Raw genomic sequence first — 25,942 nt, forward strand, 5'->3', positions numbered from 1 at the left:
TTTTCTTCTTTTTTTTTTTCATTTTACGTGATGTACAATGGTGAATTCTTATACGAACAAAGCACTTGTTTGTTTTTTAAAGTGTTTGACCGCGCGCTTGCGACACATTTAGGTCATTTCAGTTTTTTTTTAAAAGAAGAAGAAAATGGGATAGTAAAAAAATTCTAGATTTACAATTGAAAGCACACGAGAAAAAGTAATACAAAGTGTAATTGGTTCCAATAGGAAACTGATGAAAATTCCAAGAACACACTATCAGTGTACTTAGCTTGAGATTACCTTAAAGTCTCATCCAGACACAAACACAGGATCTCACTTGAAGGAACAGATTCAAATGTTAACATAACATATACAAACTAACAAATATAACAGGGTGCAGCGTGGCTCAGTAGTACAGTCTTTGCTTCATACCCGGAAGGTACCAAGTTCGATCGCCTGCCACTGCGTTGTGTAGCCTTAAGCAAGTCACCTCGCCCTAGCTCAATTTGCGGGGCTGCGCTGCGGCTGTTGCCTGGGTTAAGACCCTAGAGAAAAATTCCCCTATGAGATGAATAAAGGGGATTTTATTTTTTTTATAACAGTACATAATAATGACAGAGAGATGATTTACAAGGGGAAAAAAATAATCTCTCAAAACTTTAGCTATACATTCGACCGTATCCCTCTCAGCCAATCACCCTGGTCAGGACTCAGTTATCTCAATCCTAGACAAAGACAGAAAGCATGTTGGAAAACAGATATAGGGGGATAGATGACACAGAAAGTGACCTCTTGGCCCACTATGGGAGGTCAAAAAAACCTGCTCAGTGAACAAAGCACACAAAGCCTTTCAAACATGAATGAATTACCTCAAATCTCAATGTATTCCACTGCATTCTATCCTGAAATTTCATATTTCATAAACAAACACATTTTTCCAAACTAAATGAATGACCTCTGAAAAATTTTTAAAAACATATCCTCGCTCCTTAATCGTTGTTGTTAATAAAACACCATAGAATACACATACACTACACACACTCAAACAAAAAAGAATAAGATAAAGGAGATAATTGTGAATATTAAAAAAGAAAACACTATTTTAAAATAAATATTTATACATATTTACAAAATAATGTAATAAATCAATTTTTAAAAAATCACCTACAATAAATACTTATAAACATTCATATCCAAACAACTCAGAAGCAAATATTTTACGTGTTGTGCAATCCTACAAATTCAACTGTATATAAGCACAATGTATAAATAAAATTAGAAAACGTTCACTCTTCAGCAATGTTTCTGAACAGTGAGAATCTTGTCATTTTGGTTAATAGTTTTGTATGTTTTCCTTTGCATAGCAAACTTTGCTCTGTAGAAATTTAAGTTCCAGCAAGGACAGAAACAAAACATAATCTCATCAGGTACACTATTTTAGATGAAAAATAATTTTAAAATCTGCCATTTTTGTCAAGTTTTAAAATCGCTACTACTTCTTTGTGTCAATTCACTGATTAACTTCACGATCCTAATATGATGAAAAAATTGTATTGACGTTAATCGAAAGTTGACATTTTAAATTAACTAAAGGGGTCAAAGTCAAATTAAATCATCTGAATATGGTCTGTTTAATATTAGAAGAGAAAGATAAAAATTGGAAACAATATAATTGTTCATCTGCCTTTTTTAGGACATGTATGATAATCATGGCCTCGGATGGTACGAAAGGCTTGTGAACAGTACTCACACTTCAATGGGGCGTTGACAATAGACACTTTTCCTTTTGCAGATGGTTTATTTCCAGCATCATTATTAGTCCTGCCACTGGTCGAGTTCCCTGAGACAGATGATGGATTTTTCTCTAATCCCATGTCCACTACTAGATTTGGAGGGGTTGACAAATCACGCTCGCTAGACGATGATGGAGATGGACTCCCTGGTTTTTCTATTTTGATAAGAGTTGTGTTGCCATCCGGCACAACGGTTGACTTCTTACCACCAGAGCCATAAATTTCAAACGGTTCTGTTTTAATCGCATGTAGTCTCACGACATTGCTGGGTGTTGCGGTGGAGTTAATAGGGCCTGCAGTTGAAGAAATTGTTTCCGAAAAGCTTGTGTTAGACGTTTTAGAGAATGAGTGGGATCCGACTATTTTTGATGGATGACGGAGAATAGTTGCTAGGGTTGAGGTAGGAGCTGGTTGGCCAGTTTGAAGAATGGTGTTTGGCACAGTGGCCAGAACTGTGTTGCCGAGAGGTGCCATCACAGATGGAGTCATGCCAAGCTTTTTAATCACACTGCCTTGAACAGAATTTTGAACTGGTGGCTTATGATAGATAGACGTTGGGATTAGAACAGAGGGTGTGTTGAGGAGGGATGTTTTGAGGACGCTGGTTGGGAAAGGGACTGGGCCTGTCTTGCTGTGTAACTGAACTGATGCAGGAATAGGAGGCTGGGTGTCTGGGTCATTTCGATTCTTACTGAGATTTAGGACGTATTGAGGTGTTTTAGGACGAACAGGAGCTTCTCTGGGTTTTAAAGTGATATGATGAGCTGATGGTGAATTTTTGCCAGTGATGGGAACTGGAGGTTGGGAAGACTTGGCCAAAAGTGGAGACTCTTGCTGTTGCTGCTGTTTGTCAGGAAGTCTTGACTTGGTGACATTTTGCATAGGTGCTGATATTGGGTCATCCATTTTAGGTAACCCAGAAGTTGGGACAGTTCCGCTTAGAATATTGGCCATGACAACAGAAGGCACCAGCTCTCTCACCAGCTGGGTCCTCTCCTTCACTAAGCCACCTGACCCACTCCATTTGTATCCACATTGGATCTCGCTCTTCTCATTCAACTGAGATGGCAGATTCAATTTATCTTTTCCCTTGCCCAGTTTGCCAGGGACAAGAGGCGCATGCAATTGAGAGGAGGAAACACCCGTTGGTATGTGACCTGTGGCAATTAGTTTATTTGGGTCTACTTTATAATTCTTAGCACTAGCAAACATCCTGGCCTGAAGGGAGTCATCTGCCTCCTTGGAGCTCAACAATCTGATTCGAGGGTCATGATTGGGGTCCGGCTTGGCCACCTGCGGTTTTTCAGGCAAACTGACGGGTTTGATCATCATGAAATGTCTCAGAACGTCTGTAGAATCCTTAGATGTTGGTGGAGTCTTAGCACTGTTGGAAGTTTCTGCGATAGATTGAAAAGACTTCGGTTTGGATAAGTCCATGGCTCCACAATTGGAACCCAAAACATCTTCATGAGGTAGGTGATTCCCACTGGAAGTTGTAGCACTAGCATGGCTGTTTGTGATATTTTTCTGAAGCTGCTGAAGAATAGGTAAAGCACACGCAGTTGCAGGAGTCAAGGAAATCAAAGGAGAGGATGAAGCTGATGAATGTGGAGACTGATTCACAACTATGCCGGCAGTACTGAGAATTAAAGGTGGCATTGAGGGTGGTGCATTCTTCTTACTGGCTCTGACGTCTTCTATGGGTACAACAGTGGTTGGAATCTGGTGCTGGATATTTGTTCTCTTACCCACACCCGTTTGTAGTGATGGGGCTGAAGAAGGTGACTTGGCAAACGGACGATGTTCATTGCCTATTGGGATATGTGCTTTGTTCATTTTCTTCTCCAAATTGCTAGCAGAAGACAGAAGCTGAAGTCCAGGACTGCCCCTGCTATCTCTCAGTTCTGCCTGAAGACTGACAGTGGAGAGGAGATTGAGATTCGTCAAGGCTTCATCAGATGGATGATGGCCAGGACTGGTAGTTTGCTCATGCAATGACAGATCAGTTCCCTCCACAGCCTCTGCAGCTTTGTTGCCAAGCTTCGATTTTTTGCCTGCTCTTTTTGAAGCTAGTCGCACACTCTGTCGTGCTTTCTTGGCATGAGAGGGTGAATCAGCATCTCTTTTTGAAAAATTATCTGTACTGGGAAATTCAGTTAAGTGGCCATTTTGAATATTAAAATTGATATTTTTGCCTAAATCATGAGTCTTTGCGTCATCATCAGCCATTTGAGCTGCACTTAACAATGTCTGAACAGCAGCTAAACCAGAACCCGACCTGTGCACAGTTGGTCGGATTGAGGTATTTTCAGCAAAATGAGGAGCGGCAGGCTCTTCAGCTTTCCTCTTTCCTTTGTTTCTCCTTTTTTCTGGTGCTGCTTTGCTCGTTTTACCTCGACCAGAATCCTCCCTACTGTTTGTCTCATTTGATAACAAATCATCTAAAGAATTCAACATTAGCTGCAGGTGCCACTCAGAAATCACACTGTTCTTCCTTTTGACATTTAATGAATTGCAGGAAAATCTCTGCAAGAGACCATTCAAAACAGCCGCTGAAGTTTTTCGTCTTTTAATTTTTTTACGCAAAACTTGAGATAAATTTGGTAAATTTCCTTCATGTCGCTGGACGTGTTTTGATAGTCTGAGATTGGATGAGAACTGTTTCTGGCAAATTCGACAAACATTTTTCTTTGACTTGACACTTCTTGGAGATCTCGGTCTAGAGGACGCAGGGGATTTTTCTGGATTGATAAAAAGAAGAAATTCAATATTAACTAGACTGAGTAATAATATTGATACATGTATAAAAACTGAAATTTTTACAGAACTCTCACATCAGTTATTTTTTTAAATACAAAAGCATATTTGCCTTTAACTCCCTTCCCCCTTCAGAAATTTATTTTTTTAAATTACAGAATCATAAGAAAACACCATGACAACTAACAAACACAAAGCAAACCCACAAAACAAGTTTTATCACAAAGATGTAGTGATATAATTTCACAATCATTCCCCAATGCTATTGGGGTTTTTTTCTATCTCTCTCTTGACATTCATTTTTCGGCTATACATGAAATAAAAATGTTGATCACTTGAGTGAAAGCAAGGGCTTGTAAATTTGATAATTTAAGAGGCTGCTGCGGAAGGCATCAAACCAGGACAGCTTAATGGAAAGCAGAGCTGTGGATGTCACCTAATCTTATTCCCATTTGACACCAATCAAAATAAGGCAAGGGATCTAAAGGCACAACACATTTGCCTGTCGGAGACTCCACTGACTTGAATAAGACACGACTTAAATAATTCTATTTCAGTTTCAGTCGTTTATTAAAAACTTCCTTTTAATAAAGGGTTATGTTGACAGACAAGTGGATTATGTCATTCACTTAAGCTTTTAATATCATTATTTTAAATGTTGAAGTGAGTTAAACAGTTTTGTAGTATTTCGCTTGTAGTGTAAACAGAAATCCAGAAAACATGGAAGACAACAAACAACAGCCTTTCACTTGACTGTGACTCATTCATCCTGAGATTTGGTGAGAAATTTGTGACGATAAAATCTGTGAAATTAAATGAGAATACATCACACCAAGAAAATAGAGGGATTAGACCTTTGAACATTTTTTTAAAAGAACGAAAGACCTAAATGAACTTGGAATATGTACTGTGCAGAGCTGCCAACCCTGACCCATTGACCCATGTCAATGTGTACAACAGAGAGACAAACTGAATAACATTTTGATGGAAAACTGAACAATCCTGAAAACCATTAAAAAAAAAACTCTTATTCTGATGATGAGCAACAAGATTATACTTGAAATATTATCATTGGTATCTAAATTAATGAATAAATTTACTCTTTATAGACAATATAAATAGTATCCATTTCCAGAATCAATGTATAAATCAGATATGACCCTGCCAGATAATATTTTATTTAACTCCCAACATGAACTTCCGGGTCATATAATAAAGCGAAGTGTTTACACTAAAACAGTGTATGAGTGTTTAATCTACGGAAACTGAACAATGCAAAAACTCTTCAGCAGAAAGCGTACAGTGAGCAAATATGAGTAAGAATAGGTTTTTTTTTTTTTTTACATAAGATTGGCAACACTGATTGTATCTTGCAAATGAGGAAGGAAGAAAGATTATTTCCTGCAAAGGCGTGTGTGTGTGTGTGTGTGAGTGTGTTTGTGTTGAGGGGGGCATCAAAAAGAGAGTCTTTTGCCAATAGTCAGTTTACTGAAATCCTTTTTTTTTAAATACAGGCACAAAACTGCAAAAGTAAGATTGCGATGTGGATCATGATATTTGAAAATCGAAGATTTGAAAAATAAAAAAATTACAACTTACCGCCTTTATGTTGACCTCCCCCATCTACTGCTGTCCCATCCGATAGACCCTCTCTGATTGCAGACCGCTGCCTCAACAACTGCCGTAAAGAGTCACTCACTGCCTGAAGCTTGTCACTGTTTAATCCTCCCTTTTTCTTCACCACTGACACGTGAAACGTGTTGCTATCGCATCTTGGTGAATTTTTCCCAGACTTGGGTGCATCTGATGAGTAATTAACATTGCTGCCTTCTAAAACAGTCAAAGGTAAAGGTGCCGATGAGAACATTCCTTGCTTTTCTAAGCTAGGAGCTGTTTTGGTCGGAGACTTATCAACATTTTCAACTGGCATATTCGAGTTCTTTACAAGGAATCTTTTGTTGTCAACGGGGATTGGGTACAAAACCTGATTTGGAGGGGTGGGATTGATAGTGAATGGACGGATGATGATGTTTTTTGATACAGGTAAGGTCTGTGCCCACTTGGTCACTTGCCTGCAACGAGGACATAACGATCTGATTGGGAGTTGGTTCACCTTGTTGGGGTCCATGAATTTTGGGAATTTAAAGTAGACTGGACAACCAGCAGCATTGAAGCGTTTGAATGGAGTACGATGCATTATGACAAATTTACCACAAGCCTGGAAAAAAAAAATAAATAAACCGTCTTAAACTGGCAAAATATTCAATCAATAAGCAACACAAATACATGTGTACATAAAAAAAAAAACAACTGAGGAATAAGCAAGAAAAGAAAAAAAAAAGAGAATCCAATATGTGCATAGAAAATAAGGAGGGAAAAAAAGTCGTAAGAAAAAATGAGATAAGCTGAAAAAATATAGTAAGAAACAGAAAAGAAAGAAAGAGAAAAAGAAAATAAATATAAGTAAAAAAGAGAATCGCGGCCACAGGCAACAACAACAAAAATGAAGAGAGAAAAAAAATCTCCATTTTCTTAGCAAAATTTCAACTTTTTTCAACAAAAACATATCTTTATGAACGTATTATGCGAAATTTCAAGCTTTTTATAAAATATATCACAACTGAAAAATTTGTACAATTTAGAAAGAGATTGACCCATTAGCGAGTGAAAAAACAAACAACCCATTTTCACTACTTTTCCACCATTTCAATCCCTTTAAAACAGATTTTATATTCACAGTATAGACATATCATATTGTAACAAGGTATAAAAAAAATCACTGAATATATAATAATGTGCGGCTATGTGGTCTTTCGGATTGGAAGGTCGTGGGTTTGAGCCTTGCTCGGCGCATATTGAGTCTTTGCAGAAAGCTCTTTACTCACATTCTCTCACCGCACTCAGGTGTAAAATGAGTACCTGGCCGATAACAGTGTTTTCACTGTCCAAAAAAAAGTTTAATAACGCCTAAAAGGCCTCCTCTCCCGTCCTAAATGTTGCTGTTGGTCAGGGACCCTTGTAAAGCGCTTTGAGCACGTTTAGTGAATATTTGCGCTATATAAATGCTTAATTCTTTTTAAAATGTTAATAACTGCTCATTTCCTGACCAATGTGGCAGGAATTCCAGGTCATTCATTGTAACATCTTATTTTAAAAGATCACTGCATATCATTACTCATTATCCAACCAGCAAAGAATGAGGCAGAGACTCTCCAGGTGGCATATTAATTGCAACATCTTATAAAAATAAAAACACTGCATATCATTACCCGACCGGCCAGGACTGAGGTGGGGATTCCAGGACAGAAACAGAATCCTTTCCCAGATACCATCTGTAGCAGGGCATGGAGAGAAATCAACTCCAGATGCCCGGTCTTGGTCTTGGTGAGAGGCACGTGTTGGACTGCACGGAATGGGATGTGCAAGAGACATTTCCCTGAGGGGTCCAGGGTCAAACTTATGGGCTCCACAGGTGGCCCAAACACACGGGTCACCTGGTCACGACTGACGATCAGCAGCTCATTTCCATTCATATCCATAGTTATCTGAAATGACAAAAGTAACAATTCAAAACGATTTGCTTTGTTTTTTTTAAAAAACAAAACAACGGGGCTGTTTTTGGGGGGGGGGGGGGGGGGGGGGGGGGGGGGGGTTTAAAGGGTTTTACAGCACTTGCAACACATTAAGGTCATATCCACGCCAGTAAAAAGGAAGAAAATGGGATAGTAAACAGTACTAGAATTACAATTAAGGCACCAAAGAAAAGGTAAGATATAGGGGGATAGAAGACACAGTAAGTGCCTCCCTGCCCACTATGGGAGGTAAGGAACCCCACCTAGAACGGTGCTGTCATCACAGTGGCAAGAAATAATAAAAAGAAGTGCATAAATGAGTCAATAAACTTTAAAATGGAGATAAAGATAAAGGGAGTAAATCTGACTCATGAATGAACAACATGTGTTGTTCATTCATGAGTCAGATTTACTCCCTTTATCTGTATCTCCATGGCAAGAAATACCATGACAATGGGTTTGGGGTATAAGGTGACAGATCTAGAATCTAAATCTATCTGGGTTTTTTTTACAATTGGATAATGTTACTTTTCCTGACACTGTATTTGTTTTTGGGTGTAAACGGCACTTTCAACACTTTTAGGTCATTTAAGCGCCCGTTTCAAGCTTTTATAAATTTTGATCGGCTTTGAGAGGCCATAGCTGTTCAATTGCATTAATACTGATGTAATAAAATGTTATAAAACCATAATAGTTACATGTTTGCTATTTAAAAATGTTTATTTACAATTTCTGCAGGAGTTCACATTCCTGCAGATACTTTTAAATTGTAAGCGGATCGACTGACTAGAACAGAGACTTCAAGTCTCTGGTTTCATAATGTTGTGACCTTATCTGTTCTAACTGTGTACATTCTATCAAAATATGTCGAACTGTGAGGTCACAGTTGCAGCTTCCCCATAGGGGCTTTTCATCCCTTTCCAGAAGGAAACGGTGAGTGAGGGCAGTAAGTCCGATCCGGAGTCAAGTTATTTTGACCTCGCCTGACATTGTATTAAACCTTTCAGAATTACTAGTGCCCATTTCATGCGACAGTAATCTGGATTAATTCCATGAGTTTTGTGGCTGTAAATGAGCAAAGCAAACATTGCAGTTAAGATGTAAACATAAAAAAGCAGGTTGATGTTATAAATAGTCGAGCATTTTCCGTCTTAATTCTCAGACAGCTTAGTCTAAGGTCAAATAAGGAAAAATTGTTCAAAACTTTGTTTCCAAATCAAGACTTTTCTCTCTCCTTTTCTTAGTGTCTCTTTTTTAAATAAAGTGAAATTGAAAGTAGCATACGTGGGAGGAGAAAATTGCAGATCAGATCAGCAGAGCAGACTTGTTACTTTGGTTTTTCAGTTTAAAATTAAAAAAACTTTGATAGCGACAATTCCCACAGGTAACCCATGTTAAATAGAACTCAAAACAAAACAAAAACTGAAAACAAAACAATAATTGGTTGATATTACTGATAACAATTCAAGGATGTCTGTTGAATGATTCAAAACAATTGAGATAACACTATTTGTGAATCAGCATCAACACCCAGTCTATTCCAAAACATGTGAGTGCGATTCTGTATTTTTTTTTTAACTCACTTTATGTGAATTTTAAAAAAAAACAGCATAGTTACATATAAACCTTTTTAGGGAGAATCATGTAATCATGATGATACGCCTTTTAGAAGTCTATTTAGGTGTGAGTCTGTGAGTGTGTGTTTGTGTGTGTGTGTGTGTGTGTGTGTGTGTGTGTGCGCGCGTGTGTATGTGTGTGTGTGTGTGGTTTTGCACTTTTTGTTTTATTTATGTATCTTTGCGTATATTATGTATATACTGTAACCAAATAAAAAATTGCCTTCATGGACAATAAAGATATTATTATTTTTATTAAGATTATTATTATGATTATGATGATGATGATTATTATTATTATTATTATTATTATTATTATTATTATTATTATTATTATTATTATTATTATTATTATTATTATTATTATTATCATTATTATTGTTATTTTTATCATCATCATCATGATCATCATTATTTTAATATTATTATCATTATTATTATTTATTAATCTTCTAAAAATGATTTCTCTTCAAATAAAAGTGGGCCAAGATTTTTTTTTTTTTAATGGCAACAAATTAACTTTGCCAAAGCGTATTTATAATGTGAGACAACAATAAATATAAAATAACATGATCAACGTTGAGCATTATTTTTTTCAACTGAACGCCGCCTATTTGCGAGGTCCTAGGTTTGAGAATGTTTGCCAAGATGAGGGTCATTTAAATCGTCGATAACTGAAGGCCTTTTTTTAAATAGTGTTTTCCCAGAGTACGGCAGTTAACTCGATAAAAGATAGGAAAGAAGCAATTTACCGCACTGACACAACTGTCTTCACAGAGGAATTCACCACCTTCGGTTTTTCACGTAAAAAGACGCCCGTTGAACATCTTTTCTGTATAAATCTATTGGGACTATCCATTTTTAACAAGACCGTTAAATAACAGACCTGTCTGTCTACTTGAAAATTTTAAAATTCTTAATTTTTTAGGAGGCAAAAAGGGTAGTCTCCACAATTAACCTTAAAAATCAACCATTTACCATTACAAAATACCTAAAATTATGTAGCTTGGCATCACCCTTCATTTTCAATAAGTTTTTAAATGACAAAGAGATGCTCATGAAGTTCTGAAATTGGAGTTAAAGTGTCATAATTCTACGAATTTCAATTTCTCGTAATGGTCGCCAGGTCTGAAAGTGGCAATTATGTGACATCCTGATAAACGAAATTTAAGTCAAGATGACATCAATAGTAAGTTAACGAAATCGACGTGAAACGACGGACGACGAGCTAGAAAGACGGGATATGTCCTCTTATGTCACCAACAACTACTTACTAATGTTACTTGCACCCGGCGTCCTGTGGTGACGTAAGAGGACAGATTCTTTCTCGTCGTTCGACGTCGATTTCGTTAACTTGTTAATATTGATTTTGTGACGGCTCCAGCTCTAACGTGATACACATTATAGACTATAACACTAGGCGATTATACAATATTATTATTATAGCCGAGACGACCTCCAATATGACCTCCTTGCACTCGATGAATGGGTCAATGAGTTCTGGGTAAGTGTTAGAAGTGTGTACTTGGTGCGCGGCGAATTCGACAAACATTGATAGCCTGCATACCCATAACTAGGTAGCAGGCTTACAATAGGCTTCAACAGTCGTGACGTGACCCTTCCCTCGTAATGACGCATAGTAACATAGTAACTGGTTCTAAACTATCGGAACAATGGCGGACGCCCGGATAAATACTTCTCAGACGAGCATAAAAGGGTATACCCAGAGGAGAAAAACATTATAAATCTGATCATGTTTTGACTTTTATACATTTTGATCATACGACATGTGAAAAAGTTCTAGCCAGAATTATGAATAAAAAGTACCGATTTCCTTTGTTTAGAACCAAGGTGCTCGTTGCTGGGCGGATGTGATATCAGACTATTGAATCCTATATCCCGATACCAAAGAGGACCAAATATTTTAAATATGGGAGATATACGTGATAGATGTATCTCTTCATCAGAAAGTTAAACATTGGCTTTTGTGTCGGTGCGTTATAGAAAGTAGGCGCTTGGCTGAGAAGCTCACAACATTGCCATCCGGAAGTATAACGAACCAACACACAAAACTATGTGTAACTCTGAACGTTTATAGTCTGGTTAATACAGTTAAGTGAGAATTACTCATAAAAAAAAAGATGGCAAAAAAGCAAAAACAAAGACCTGAGTGACGTCAACTTCAATCTATCTCTATCCGGCTGGCGGGTGCTGTATTTTTTTTTTTTTTAAAAACAACAAAACGCAATGCACCAATATGGTTAGTCTTCCTATGGAAAACAATCCGCTTCGACAATACATCGGCCAGCAAATGTTAACAAACTATAATATATTCTCGGGGAAAATTATTTCTATGCTACACGTGTCAACAGCAAATGTTAACAAACTATAATATTATATTCTCGGGAAAATTATTTCTATCCTAAACGTGTCAAAATGGATAAAACAAAACCGAATTTCTATCTCTACATAATAATATTATCACGTATGCTCCCGTACTCTGGTAAAAACACATATTTTAGAAATTTGGCAAGAAAACTCGTCCATCAGATATCGATTGATTGAAACGACCCTCACTTTGGCTTAAACTCTCAAACCCGGGACTTCGGCGATGTTAAACTAGTCCTATAAGAGAGTTTGGAGGTCAGACCTGCATATTATATATATATATATATATATATATATATATATATATATATATATATATATATATATATATATATATATATATATATATATATATAAAATATTTCAAGTATAATTATGATCAACTTCTACAATATTGTTTCGAGTATACACACACACACACACAAACTCACACACACGTCGTATTATATCCCATTTATGAGGAAACAATACAATGCTCTTTATCACTTTTCTCCAAAATTTTGGATAATTACTCTGATAATTACTCACTTTGGCTTAAACTCTCAAACCCGGGACTTCGGCGATGTTAAACTAGTCCTATAAGAGAGTTTGGAGGTCAGACCTGCATATTATATATATATATATATATATATATATATATATATATATATATATATATATATATATATATATATATATATATATATAAAATATTTCAAGTATAATTATGATCAACTTCTACAATATTGTTTCGAGTATACACACACACACACAAACTCACACACACGTCGTATTATATCCCATTTATGAGGAAACAATACAATGCTCTTTATCACTTTTCTCCAAAATTTTGGATAATTACTCTGAATTAGACCAATCTCCCCCCCCCCCCCCCCCCCCCCCTTTTTTTTTTAAGGGCCAAGTCTGCGTACGCGGTACGATGAAAGACGAGAGGCGAAAATAATAATAATTACGTCGAAGCTAATTGAACAACTCAACGCAGATAAGCGCTATTTAAGTGCTCTGCCGTCGCTTTTGAATGACAAAATTCCAAGAATCCCCTTTTTCCCGGCTCTTGACTACACGTGCAAACATGCTTCGAGTACTACACGCCACAAACAAACAAAATAATATTATAGTTATAGTAAAGTAAAACAAAAAAAAAAAACAAAAAAAACAAACAAACAAAACGAAATTGAATGGGTAAGAAAGACCCTATCGACCCAAAAAGCCAAGTTTTAACTCTTATAATGAATTATCAATTCAACATGGTTTAATAATAATAACAACAACAGCAACAACAATAAAAATGATACTACTACTACTACTACTACTACTACTACTACTACTACTACTACTACCACTACTACTACTACTGATAATAATAATAATAATAATAATAATAATAATAATAATAATAATAGATCTTTATTGTCCATAAATATGGCAATTTGTCATTTAGTTACACTTGTCATAACGTTATATGATAACTATAACATTGAACAGACACCTCACTCCTACCCATTCCTCCTCTCCTCTCTCTCTCTCTTCTCTCTCTCTCTCTCTCTCTCTCTCTCTCTCTCTCTCTCTTCTCTCTCTCCGCTCTCTCTCTCTCTCTCTCCCTCTCTCTCTTCCTCTCTTTCTTTAACGCATGCGACATACACAACATTAACATATTCATTTCATTTTCAATTCGTTACATTCTTGGCAATTCAACACCAAATATTATCATCATTATCAATTGGTCACTTCATCTAGCCTAACATTAAACAAATTAATCAGTCAATCAGTCAACGCATGAATCCTTGGTTTTGCTGTACCATATGAAATATTCAACATTTTTATTGCTGATAGAATGAACGTTGATTTATACTTGTTAGTTCCACATTTAATCTGACAAAAACTTCTCCCAGATGGCAAAAGACCAAATTCATGGTATAAAATATTTTTTTTATTGTTGGTAATTGAGAATGCTTTCCTTTCTATTGCTTTTCCATGAATTCTTTCTACTTCATCAACAGGATGGTTTATTATTTTTGATGCCTCTTTGTAATTCTAAATCATCATACAACGCTTTATATAATATTAAGCGAAGGATAGGTCTTCAATCAACAAATCGCGAAATAAGATGAAATAAGATGAAATAATAATACTAATAATAATAATAATAATAATAATAATATTAATAATAATAAAAGTTACGTCAAAGGTATTAGACAAGGATTCGACGTAGATAAGCGCTAATCTCTCTCTCTCTCTCTCTCTCTCTCTCTCTCTCTCTCTCTCTCTCTCTCTCTCTCTCTCTCTCTCTCCTTTAACGGATTCCTGGAATCCCCATTTTTTCTCGGAAATCCAGCAACAGCCATAATATGAGACATGCAAGCTGGCCCAAATAAAACTGCGATAGACTGCATAGAAACGCAAAATGTAGGGCGCGTCTTCGTATCCCTATCACAGGTGTCATTTTTCAACGCGTTAATCATTTACGCGGTAAAACGAGTCATTTTAACACAACAGGCACCTTATCTTTGCTCAGCCCTGATCATGTAGCTGAATACAAACGTTCCACATGGAGGGAGTGGAACAATCATACAAATGAAGCCTTGAACATCCGAGAGAAGAACTGTCCTACGGAACTGAGCTCCCCAGGAATGAATGGTTAACACTGAACAGAGCACGGGCAAAACTCGGGAGAACAGCTGGAAGCATGAAAAAGTGGGGGCTGGCTGACAATAGCTTGTGTACATGTGGATGCCCAGAGCAGACGATGAAGCACATCCTTAGAGAATACCAGGACGCGCCCAGCTGTACTGAACTTGGCCTAAGAGTCTGCTCCCTAGAAATGTGGAGTGGGTTCGGTGTTCGGAGCGACAAGCTATGATGATGGTGGTCTTTGCTCAGACTCAGATCAAACTTATTTAAATGGCTGACTGAAAGGAAACACGAGAAACAACAGTCGCCTTGAAAGCCTAGCATAGCTTTAAACGTTTGAAGGCGTCCTTGCGACAATTTTAGGTCATATCACTTGCGAGAAAGAAAGAAAAAAGAAAAAAAAAAAGGGGGGGGGGGTGCACTTGACCAAACTTGAATAGAAAGGATGGGGAAGGGAGGGGGGGGGGCATTTGACCAAAGAAGGGGGAGAGAGAGAGAGAGAGAGAGAGAGAGAGAGAGAGAGAGAGAGAGAGAGAGAGAGAGAGAGAGAGAGAGAGAGAGAGAGAGAGAAGCACATTATGGGCGTTTTCTAATTTTGGCGAGGCGAGATGTGATGGATAAAATGGATTTCTTTCATTCATATCCGAGACGTAAACCAGACTATAAACGTTTAAGGTTAGTTGTGTGTGTTGGTCCGTAATACTTCCGAATGACAAAGTTGTGAGCTATCGATTTAAAATTTGGCCAGAATACTCGTCCTTCAAATATCGATCGATTTAAATGACCCCCATCTTGGAAAAAACAAAATCAAATCTCAAACCTGGGACTTCGCGAAGTCCAAGGTTTGAAAGTTGTTTTTTCTTCTTTGTTTTATTTTTGCCAAGATGGGGGTCATTTAAATCGATCGATATTTGAAGGATGAGTTTTATGGCCAAACTTTAAAATATGTTGTTTGTTGTTTTTTTTCTTCCAGTATGAGAGTGTCAGGCTACATACGTTAACTAAGGCTATGGTCCGAGTAACCTTGTTCTTTTATCCGATCAAATAAGGTTGGGTTAAATAATAATAAAAATAAATCAATAACTATCACCCTGGCCGGCAAAGCGGGCTAGTCTTTTTTCTTTTTTTTTTCCTATTTACCGTCCTTTTAGTGACCTGCCCAAACTGACATTAATAACACGCGTATCACATTCAACACTCCATAATCAACAACACAGTGTGTGACCCACCGACTCAGAACCGTCTAATGTCGGTAAAAACAATACAAGATGCTAAATATACAGCCCTTTTCAAAATGTAATGACAAGAAACATACGACACTTGAGGTTTCGTCACTTGAATAACATACATCTATAGTCCTCAACAAACCGTATAAATTATAGAAGAAACTAAACTGACGTCACAGAGCACCTTGTTATTGTTTTTAGACAGCCAACTTCATGATTAGTTCTCACTAAATGATATCAATCAGACTATAAACGTTCAAGGTTACATGTTGAGTGCGTGATATCCGGTTGGCGGATGTTGTGAGTATTTCAACCAAACGCAAAGCATCAATTTCAGACATTTTCGCCGACCTTTCAATATAGATAGTTCGTAGATGACGTCACTCAGGTCTTTGTTATTGTTTTTTGCCATCCGCGTTTGTGAGTAATGCTCACTGAACTGTATTAACCCGACTACAAACGTTCATGGATACACACAGTTTTGTGTGTTGGTCCGTTATACTTCCGGATGGCAATGTTATGAGCTTCTTAGCCAAGCGCATATTATCTATACTGCATCAAAACTACCCCGACACCATACCGTTATGAGGCGGCGGGTAACGAATACGACTGATGTGGACGGTGGAGAGAAGGTCAAGTGAACTAAGCTATAGATAGTTTGAAGATGACGTCACTCAGGTCTTTGTTATGGATGTTGTGAGCATTTCAACCAAACGCAAAGCATCAATTTCAGACATTTTCGCCTTCCTTTCAATATATAGTTCGAAGATGACGTCACTCAGGTCTTTGTTATTGTTTTTTGCCATCCGCGTTTGTGAGTAATGCTCACTGAACTGTATTAACCAGACTATAAACGTCCATGGATACATACAGTTTTGTGTGTTGGTCCGTTATACTTCCGGATGGCAATGTTATGAACTTCTTAGCTAAGCGCATACTATCTATTCGTAGCCTTCGTTAACTCATAGCCTGGTGCTAACCAAAATTATTATTTTTTAATCGTCATTAAAAAGAAGACGAAGATCACTGGGGAAAAAGAGTTAATTGTGAATTGTAATCAGCTCCACCAATTGAATCATTTGTTGCCTTGAGCACTTCTAACAACGACTCATTTTTTACTTTCTGGATATCCGCTCGGCCATTCATGAGCTTTTATAACCATAAAACGTGCTCATAGCGCTTTACGAGGTGTCCTATACCAACAGCAACACGTAACATGTAGAATGAGGCATGACGCCTGTAAGGTGATATTGCATTTTTTCCCCCACAGACATAACGCTGTTAACACCAGGTACTCATTTTACACCTGAGTACAGTGAGAAAATATGAGTAAAGAGCCTTTTCCAAGGACCTTCCGATCCGAAAGCGAGTGTCATACCACAAGACTACATAGCCGCAAAATGAATAGACACTCAGATAACCACGCCTCTCGGACAGTCGTCATAATGTAAACAATCGCAGTGATTGGTAAACATAGCGATCTCCACAGGTTTTACTATCGATGACATGTGACTAAATAAAATACCCACACTGTTCTACCGCTTGACCAATAGAACCAACACAGAAAATATGTGCCAACTTAAATGTTTATAATATGATCGAGAAAATCATATGACAACTAGTCACCCATTTGGCGGTATAAAAACAATAACAATGATCAGAGAGAGGTCTATTTCATTCACGTTATTGTTTATAAAAAATTTTAAAAAGTTTGTCCGAGCAAGTGTGAAGGTGTGTCACACTTTCTATGTTTTGATTGGTCAAAAATCTACTCTTTAATCCATGGAACGTTTAAATGGGCTATAATATTAAATAAAATGGTATCAAAGGGGCTTTACCTATCAAAGCATTTTCTCAATGTGTGTTATCCCATTTATCTGTAACCTCGACTTATTCATAACACACGTATAAAAACTGTATCATACAACATCCATTGATCTACCACACGATTCACCACCAGCTGTTGGCAGAGGTCCCAAAAAAAAACAAAAAAACACGACGACAAAACCGGTGTATATGGTCACGTGACAAATTTCGGACACGCTGGGGTCATAGCCACTGGAAATATATGCCGAGCAACCGCGTCAGCCAGTTCGAGTATTTATAACAACATATTCTTCCCAACTCTCGTCAACCCCCCCCCCCCCCCCCCCCCCCCCCACACACACACATACTTGCCAGTGTTTAAATGTTGAGTAAATGCTCATAATCTGTGAGACCAACTAGTGTTCGGGTAACCGGCATGTACTTGAAAAAAAGCTATGGTTGAGGTCCAATCATAACCATCTTCAGTACATGCCTACCAGCCGGCCATCCAATCTGGAAGTATTTATTAACCTATCAAAATATTTGTCCACAGATTTTTACACCGTAACCCCGTACAATGCTATGCGCTTTTAATGTATACGTCTGTGTAAAAAAAAAAAGTGTGACTAATGTTGAGTACAGCAACTTAAATCAAGAAAGATATTATGGGTCCAATGCATGAATACAAGAAGGAAAAGGAGGAGAAGAAGAAAAAAGAAAAAAGGGGAAAAAACAAAACAAAACAGGTGACGAAATGAGAGACAGTACTAAGCAAAGTTAGGGAAAAGTGATTTTTTTTAATGTTTCGAGTAACATAAGATATATTACTGTATTGTGAGAAGTGGTGGGCGAATAGATCTGATGTACACACACACACACACTCACACAACCCTTTTCAACAGACTATGAGGATTAGACATAGCTGCTCCATATGATGGTGACGATTGATTGCTTTGGCCCTTTTGATGTCTAGCGCAATATCTGTTTCCCCTGACAAGACCAAAAGACATTCTAAATGAGCTTTTATATAGAGCAGTATCCACTAAATGTGCTCAAAGCGCTTTACAGGGAGTCCCTGGCCAACAGTAACATTTAACATTTAGGATAGGACATGACGCCTGTACTGTTAGGCAATGTTACAATTTATTTCGGACAGAGACAACGCTGTAAACGGCCAGGTACTTATTTTACACCTGAGTACGGTGAGAGAATGCGAGTAAAGAGTCTTTTCCAAGGACTCAACTATGCGCCGAGCGAGGCTCGAACCCAGGACCTTCCGATCTGAAAGCGAGTGTCAAACCACTTGACCACATTGCCGCATGACATTAGAAAAAACCATCGTCATTTGCAGAGGACGAAGATTGCTAGATGAACTACGAAAGGAATGAACCAGGATGGATAGGCCAATATTAATGAGGAAAGCTGAAAACATCCGGGAGAAGGGTTCTTAACACAATGCTGCCATACTCTGGAAAAATCCATATTTGAACATTTGGCCAGAAAAACTCACCCTTCAAATATCAATCGATTTAAATGACCCTCATCTTGGCAAATCCACTCAAACCTGGGACTTTGCGAAGTCAAAACAAGAAAATGAACCAATAGCCATTGTGTTTATGTTGTCAAAAATAATGTCATCCAAGAGAGGAAGGTTAAATAGTAAAGATCACACAAGAATCTTTCCGAACATCAAATTGCAAAAGAAAGAAAGCGTACAATACTTTTATATCAATCAGTGATGAATATGACACTTTGTCAAAAAGGAGGAAAATTAATCTGTCCATACCATCGGTCAAACTTAAACTAAATCACAACATAAAATATCAAAGTTTCGTATATCATATTACTACTCCTATTCTCACTAGTAGAAATTTAACTTACTTTATGTCAATATTTAATGAATTGTCCTTTCTTTAAAACGATTTTTAAAAAAACAAACCCTTTTATTCAAGAGATTTAAAATTAATTTTTGAATAAAAGGCCTGACACTATTACTTTTTACTTGTTTTGTCTTTGTTACTGTAGCCCAGGGGTTACGGATCTTACAAATAAGACTACAGTATCTTTCATAAATTAAAATTGTTAAACATTGTAAAAAACAGGTAAAAACAATAAACTCAGTTGAGCATATCTTATCATTGTAACAGATTAATATCATCTCTATAACTAAATGAAATTTATAAATTTAACACGAAGATTGATAGAAGAATGGTTGAGAGATATATGGATAAGGGAAAGATAAAAATAGAAAGAGAGAGAGAGAGGGACAAAGAAAGAAAGAAAGAAAGCGAGAGAGAGAGAGAGAGAGAGAGAGAGAGAGAGAGAGAGAGAGAGAGAGAGAGAGAGAGAGAGAGAGTAGTTTAATTGATGGGGCTTTTTTTTCTAATTAGAGGGAAGTTATAAAAATTATCTCTTTAAACTGACCTCTAACTGCACTACCACTCTTGAACAAATAAAATCTACTCACTTAACGCCCCCCCCCCCCCCCCCCCTTCCTTTTCGACCATCCATTGCTTTTCTCAATTTTATTTTGACATCTGGCGCCAATTTGTCTAGACTGACGCCATAAAAACGGGAGTGTTACCAAAATTCATGCAACAGAGCACATGTGTCAAAATATGACACAGGACATGGTGATTTTTTCACGGATCCACCATTTGACCTGAGCTTTTATCAGAGTCAGAGGAAAATGTTTGACACGGCAAAATCAACGGAAAATTTCAGAGAAATAAAAGAGGGAGCGGGAGAAGTTAAAAAAAAAAAAAAAAGAAAGAGTGAAAGAAAAGAAGAAAAAGAAAAGAAAAGAAAAGAAAGACGTAGAAGGAAAAATGTTAAACACGGGTGCACACAACAAGGATGTGTTACGCTCGATCAAATGCAGGAATGACGTAGTTCAAGAAGAGCATAGTTCATTGACTTTGAATGCCAAAGACGATAGATATGCTTGCTGATATGGACGGATGAGGAAGTGTATGAAATTCAGCAACCCCACAAATGCAAATTCATACTAAATATAGAGCCGTGGTCTCTAACACTTACGCAGCGTAGCAAGAAACGCAATCCTGGAGACCCCCCCCCCCCCCCCCCCCCCCCCCCCCCCCCACCCGCAAAAAAAAAAAAAAAAAACAGAAAAAAAAACTCATAACAATAACAGGAGGAGAGCAATGCAAAGAGCTCTTCCAAGTAATAGGATACTTTACCAACTCTTCAAACAATCATTAAAAAAAACAAAAAAAAAAACAATAAATGATTTTAAACAATTCAAAAAGATCCTGGAAACTCCCAAGATAAGGCAACGCTTGAGAGCATTGTGACATGTCACGTGACAGTAAATCGCCACATTTGAGTCCTGGTAAAAACAGTGATTTAACCAGTTGGCGGTAATAAAAACACAACAAAACAGGACATGATGAAAGCATTGATTGAATCAAAGAAGACAGCTAATGTGGACGTTCCTTTTTTTTTTTCACCTTAACAATACAAATTCACCTTAATGTCTGGAAAACACTGCCCCACCCTACTTTACAGAACTCTTAAACAAATATTCGACAACCCGATCTTTGCATTCCTCGGATGACACCACTCGCGTGGCTATCCCACGCATTTGCACAAAAGCGGGAACAATGTCCTTTTCTCATTTTGGTCCATCTGTATGGAACACCATTCCACAGAGTATCCCGGAATCCAAATCATTGTCAGTGTTCAAGAAATCCTTGAAAACATTTCTTTTTTTTATGTCTTGTACATTCCTTGATATTGTTTTGTGTTGATATAAGCACCAAGAGCCTCATAGTTGAGAATACTCTATGCACTCTACAAGAGTCTATTACTATTATTATTATTATTAATAAAAATTCTCACATCTCTCATTGGTCTAAAGCAGGGATGCCTTTTGCTAAAATATTTTCTAAAAGCCTGAATTTTTTTCTCTCGTAAAGAGCATATAAGAAAATATTTCGTGCAAAGCTTTTCTCCATCAAATGGTCTGAACAAGTGTGTATGAAAGGTGCCAGACAAAGCAGGAAAGACAAATAGAAGGAAAAAAAACCATCCCAAAAAATCAGTCTACCTCAACTGGGGATCGAACCTCAGACTTTCTGATTACCGGTCAGATGTGCTCCCGGGAGCCTCTGTGGTGTAATGGTAGCACGTCTGACCGGTAATCAGAAGCTCGGAGGTTCAATCCCCAGTCAAGGTTGACTGATTTTTTTTCCTTCTATTTATCTTTCTTGCTTTGTCTGGCACCTTTCATACACACTTGTTCAGATCTTTATCTTATACTCGTGCCTGCTCCTTAATTTCGTTAATTCATCAATGGTATCACTCCCAAATCAGAGAAAAGAAAATACGACGTAGGCATCTGGCTTCCCTCTAACTGTTGCTTTAAAACTAACAATACTTTCTCCATCTTTTAAAAGGCTTTGTTAAACCATCTTAATTAGAAATTATTCCAGTGCCATTCTATACCCACAGGTTGATAGACTTTTATGACTTATCCTTAACATTTATGCAGTGGTGATCAAAGAAACTTGTTAAAAAGGAGAAAAATGTATAGGTCCACAGGTCAAATCCAAACCAAATAAAGCAGTTTTCTTTTGTTCTTAAGAGATGCTTACAAAGATGATGTAAAGAGTCCAAATTAGTCATGAGGAAACAAAACAGGGTAGATTACTGATCCGTCTTTGAAGTACTCCATATCTCAAATCAAACTTTTAACATAACACTAATTATTATTACTTCTTCGTTTTCAGTATGATAAATAAGATTCAAACCAATTTAGAGTTTTACCAGGTGTATGAAATGACAACAGCAAACATGTTATTTATTAGTCCCCTTCCGGTAAATTATTGCAGCTTTAGAAATATTTTTCTTTGGGGGGGGGGGGGGGGGGGGGGGTGGGGTTTTAAAAAAAAGTTTCTTACACTTTCTTATCTCTTTATCCTAGGCCCAAGCCGCACTTAAGCAGTGCTCTTCAAATGAAGAGTAAATTGTGATGATTGGTGGTTGGTTATCGTGCTTTTTCATCTGGGTGCCTTTAGACATGTGTAAATTGGGCAATGCATTTTAAGATGTGCACGGTCATTATAAAGCATGTTGTTTATTAAATGAAGGTTGTGATGGTTGATATCTTTGGCATACTCATGTTCTTTTTTTTTTTTTTAAACTCATCGATGTCTGTATAATTTTATAAAAGTGAAGAAACATCCAGAGATATTCAAAGACGTCTTAGATATGAAGACAGAACTGATGATGAAGATTTTGAGAAAGGGAAGGATGCAAGTGAAGTCAACCTAAAAATATAAGGCGGTTTACTGCCAGTTTATAATTTATGGAGAAATGTATTCTAGAACAATTGACCCTCTAGCCTACTGCAGATTTATATATAATACATTTAAATCTCAACATCTGACAATTTTCTCTCCCAGGGAATGAGAATGGCTGAAAAATATGCCTGCCTCAGAATAAAATACATCAATACGATTTAACAGTGATTTCCAAAAGCCAGGATTCACTAATGTATCACTTAGTATAATATATAAACACAGTGCTGTATTATAATGTCTAATATGTCAACCGTTTTGTTGACTACACGAATTTCCAACTTATAAACGTTTAATAAATGAAAATAAATAACAATACAATATCGATCATGCAAATTTACTCATACCCCTGGTCTCACAACAGACAAGTGTTGTGCATAAAATAATGGGACACGATATGCGTGCTCATCACAAGGAATTATAACCATTGTTTAAATAACTTTGTAACCTCATATGACAACAATTTTCCTGTCCCATAACAAAGCAATCTTTCTAAAAAACAAAACAAAATAAGGACATAAATGACCATTCCTTGATCTGGAATGATGTTGAGATGAATCAAACAATGAGGAGCGAATCTAAATTTAAAATGATCAGAAAAATGACATATGTTTTACTTGAGGCAATGAGTCGTATATATAGTCTTAATTTACCTTTTCCTACCCAAACCTTCTTATATTGAAAAATTGAAAGGCACGGTGAAAACATCTGCAGTGCAGATTAGGATTTACCTCTACTGCAGAAAAGAAGTTTAGTTTTTTTTCTAAATTTTACCATAAAAAAGCAAAGATTTGTCAGTTTGATAACACATCTGTAGAGCAATCTAATCTATTTCTACCACAGCATCTCGGGAGGGCAATTTTTTTTTACCCCACTTATATTGGAGAGACTAAAACAGGTTTGCCCACTTTTCAGAAACAAATTAAGGATTTCTTTTCTGGGGTGGGGGAGAGGTTTATCGGATTTAAATGAAGATAAAATAATGACGATGAAGATTTGAGGATATTTCCGAAACGGTAAATTACAGTTCAGTTTTAAAAATCAGGAAAATAGCTGGAAATTAGGGAAATCAGGAATGAGAACAAGTATCAGGAGTCTCATGATAAAATTGTGAGAGTTGGCAGGTCTACTATTGTATCCTCCAGAACTTTTCACTACAAAAGCAGTGATTGGCAACATCCGGCTAATAGCTTAAAACCTTGCAACATAGGAAATAAAAAAGATACAAAACAGATGAAATCCATATCCTGTATGATCCATACAACCATTGTTGTATCTCAATCTCTATTGTGAGACAATAATGGAAAATTCTAATTTCTACAATAACAGAATAAGAATGGTAGAGGAGGATGTTTTTGCTATCTTTTAAATGAACTGGAAATTATATATATATATTTTTTAAGACGAAAAAAAAATTTGTAAATCCTGGAATTACATGAACACCTTCATACTCTTGTGGGTTTGATACTCAGCTTCTAACCTGTGGGTCCTTGGTTCAAGTCCCACTATGGTGGTGAAAGTTGAGTCCTTGATCTATAACCGCTTTACTCACATTTTCCTTCCATACTCTAGTATAAAATGTGAACATAACTGTTATACACGTTGTCTGTTGGAAAAAAAATTGTAATAGCACCTTAAAGGCCTTATCCTACAGGCTACACGTAAATAGCATTGACTACCTTTAGAATATATTGCATTGTATAAAAACTCAGCAAAACAAAACTTACCCGATATGATAAGTTTTTGAATTCTGGGGAGGATTTGACGACATGGAGACAGTGCCATAGAATAGGGCTGGTCAGCTGTTCAGTCTGTGTGCCAGTGCTGGATAGATAAATGCTATCCATGATTGCTGATTGTGCGTGTTGCAAGGATCCTACGGTTTCATATAACTGAGGATCAAGAAGGAAAAAACATTTCAATTAGAGAAATAAAGTGACCACCCTTTCTTCTAGCTTATCATTTCAAGGTTTTAAAGATCAGATTATTAATAATAATAATAATAATAATAATAGTATTGTCCTGTAGCTTGCTTTTACCATTTTATTTATGCCGGGCACACTCATGACCGCACTAACACAGGGCAGATGGTTTATGCCTTCATCACTTTCACACCTGATATCAATTCAAATCTGTGTATGAATTCAACGACCAAAAATGGCCATAGAGAGACAAACCAGGCTATTTCAAATTACAACTTGTTTATAAATGTCGCATAGTGCTGCCAATCCATGATGCCGATAATTCAATATTCGTGTCAGATATGTTTTAAAAATAAGGATTTTACCCCTCAAAAAAATAAAAACCATAAAAAGCTCCTTTTCTTCCAAACACAAGGGTTGGAGGCCCAAATACATGGAGGCGTTCACAGCTTGAGAACCTCAGAATTGCTAGCCTCACCTAGAAGATGGCAAAGCAAGAGGCAAATGACAGACAAAGGTGGTGGACAAATGTGCAAGCCCTATCCTATATTGCTCGAGGGGTGAAAAAGAATAAATCAATATGGTCATATTCATAGATCATAGACACATTAGTACTTACAATGTGTCATGATGTAATTAAGTGATTTAGGTCGAAGGTCATTGTAATCAATTTCAATAGAAACATGCCATAAACACCAGATAACATGTTTGCAAAGAAAAATGGGACTTTCAAAATCCATTTATATTTTTTAAAAACCCCCCTCCCAACAAAACAAAAAAAAAATCGATAATACTGATTAGCCTATTTTTAAAAAGGCAGGCATTTGGCATCGCTCTGTTAGGGTTAGAGCGATATCTAGTGTTACCTGCTAAGTTGCATTAGGTATCGCTCAGAAAATTTCACACTGATCGCATTGACTTCGTTTACTGT

The 25,942-nt window shown here is 37.0% G+C and overlaps 1 protein-coding gene across 2 annotated transcripts in view; it reads right to left on the minus strand.

Moving 5' to 3' along the window:
* The window catches only part of LOC144967417 (uncharacterized), a 28,286-nt gene continuing 2,344 nt past the window's right edge, over nt 1-25,942 (minus strand). For both annotated transcript variants that reach the window (XM_078904587.1, XM_078904586.1), the window contains exons 2-5: nt 24,817-24,981; nt 7,799-8,074; nt 6,129-6,747; nt 1-4,513 (exon numbers count right to left, since the gene is read on the minus strand). In XM_078904587.1, coding sequence (XP_078760713.1) covers nt 1,656-4,513; nt 6,129-6,747; nt 7,799-8,074; nt 24,817-24,936 — 3,873 coding nt within the window. In that variant the 5' untranslated portion in view covers nt 24,937-24,981 and the 3' untranslated portion in view covers nt 1-1,655. The remainder of the gene's footprint in view (nt 4,514-6,128; nt 6,748-7,798; nt 8,075-24,816; nt 24,982-25,942) is intronic.

Source organism: Berghia stephanieae, chromosome 3 (genome assembly GCF_034508935.2).
Source record: "Berghia stephanieae isolate SIO BIC M18660-M18661 chromosome 3, UCSD_Bste_1.3, whole genome shotgun sequence".
Classification (NCBI taxonomy): domain Eukaryota; kingdom Metazoa; phylum Mollusca; class Gastropoda; order Nudibranchia; family Aeolidiidae; genus Berghia; species Berghia stephanieae.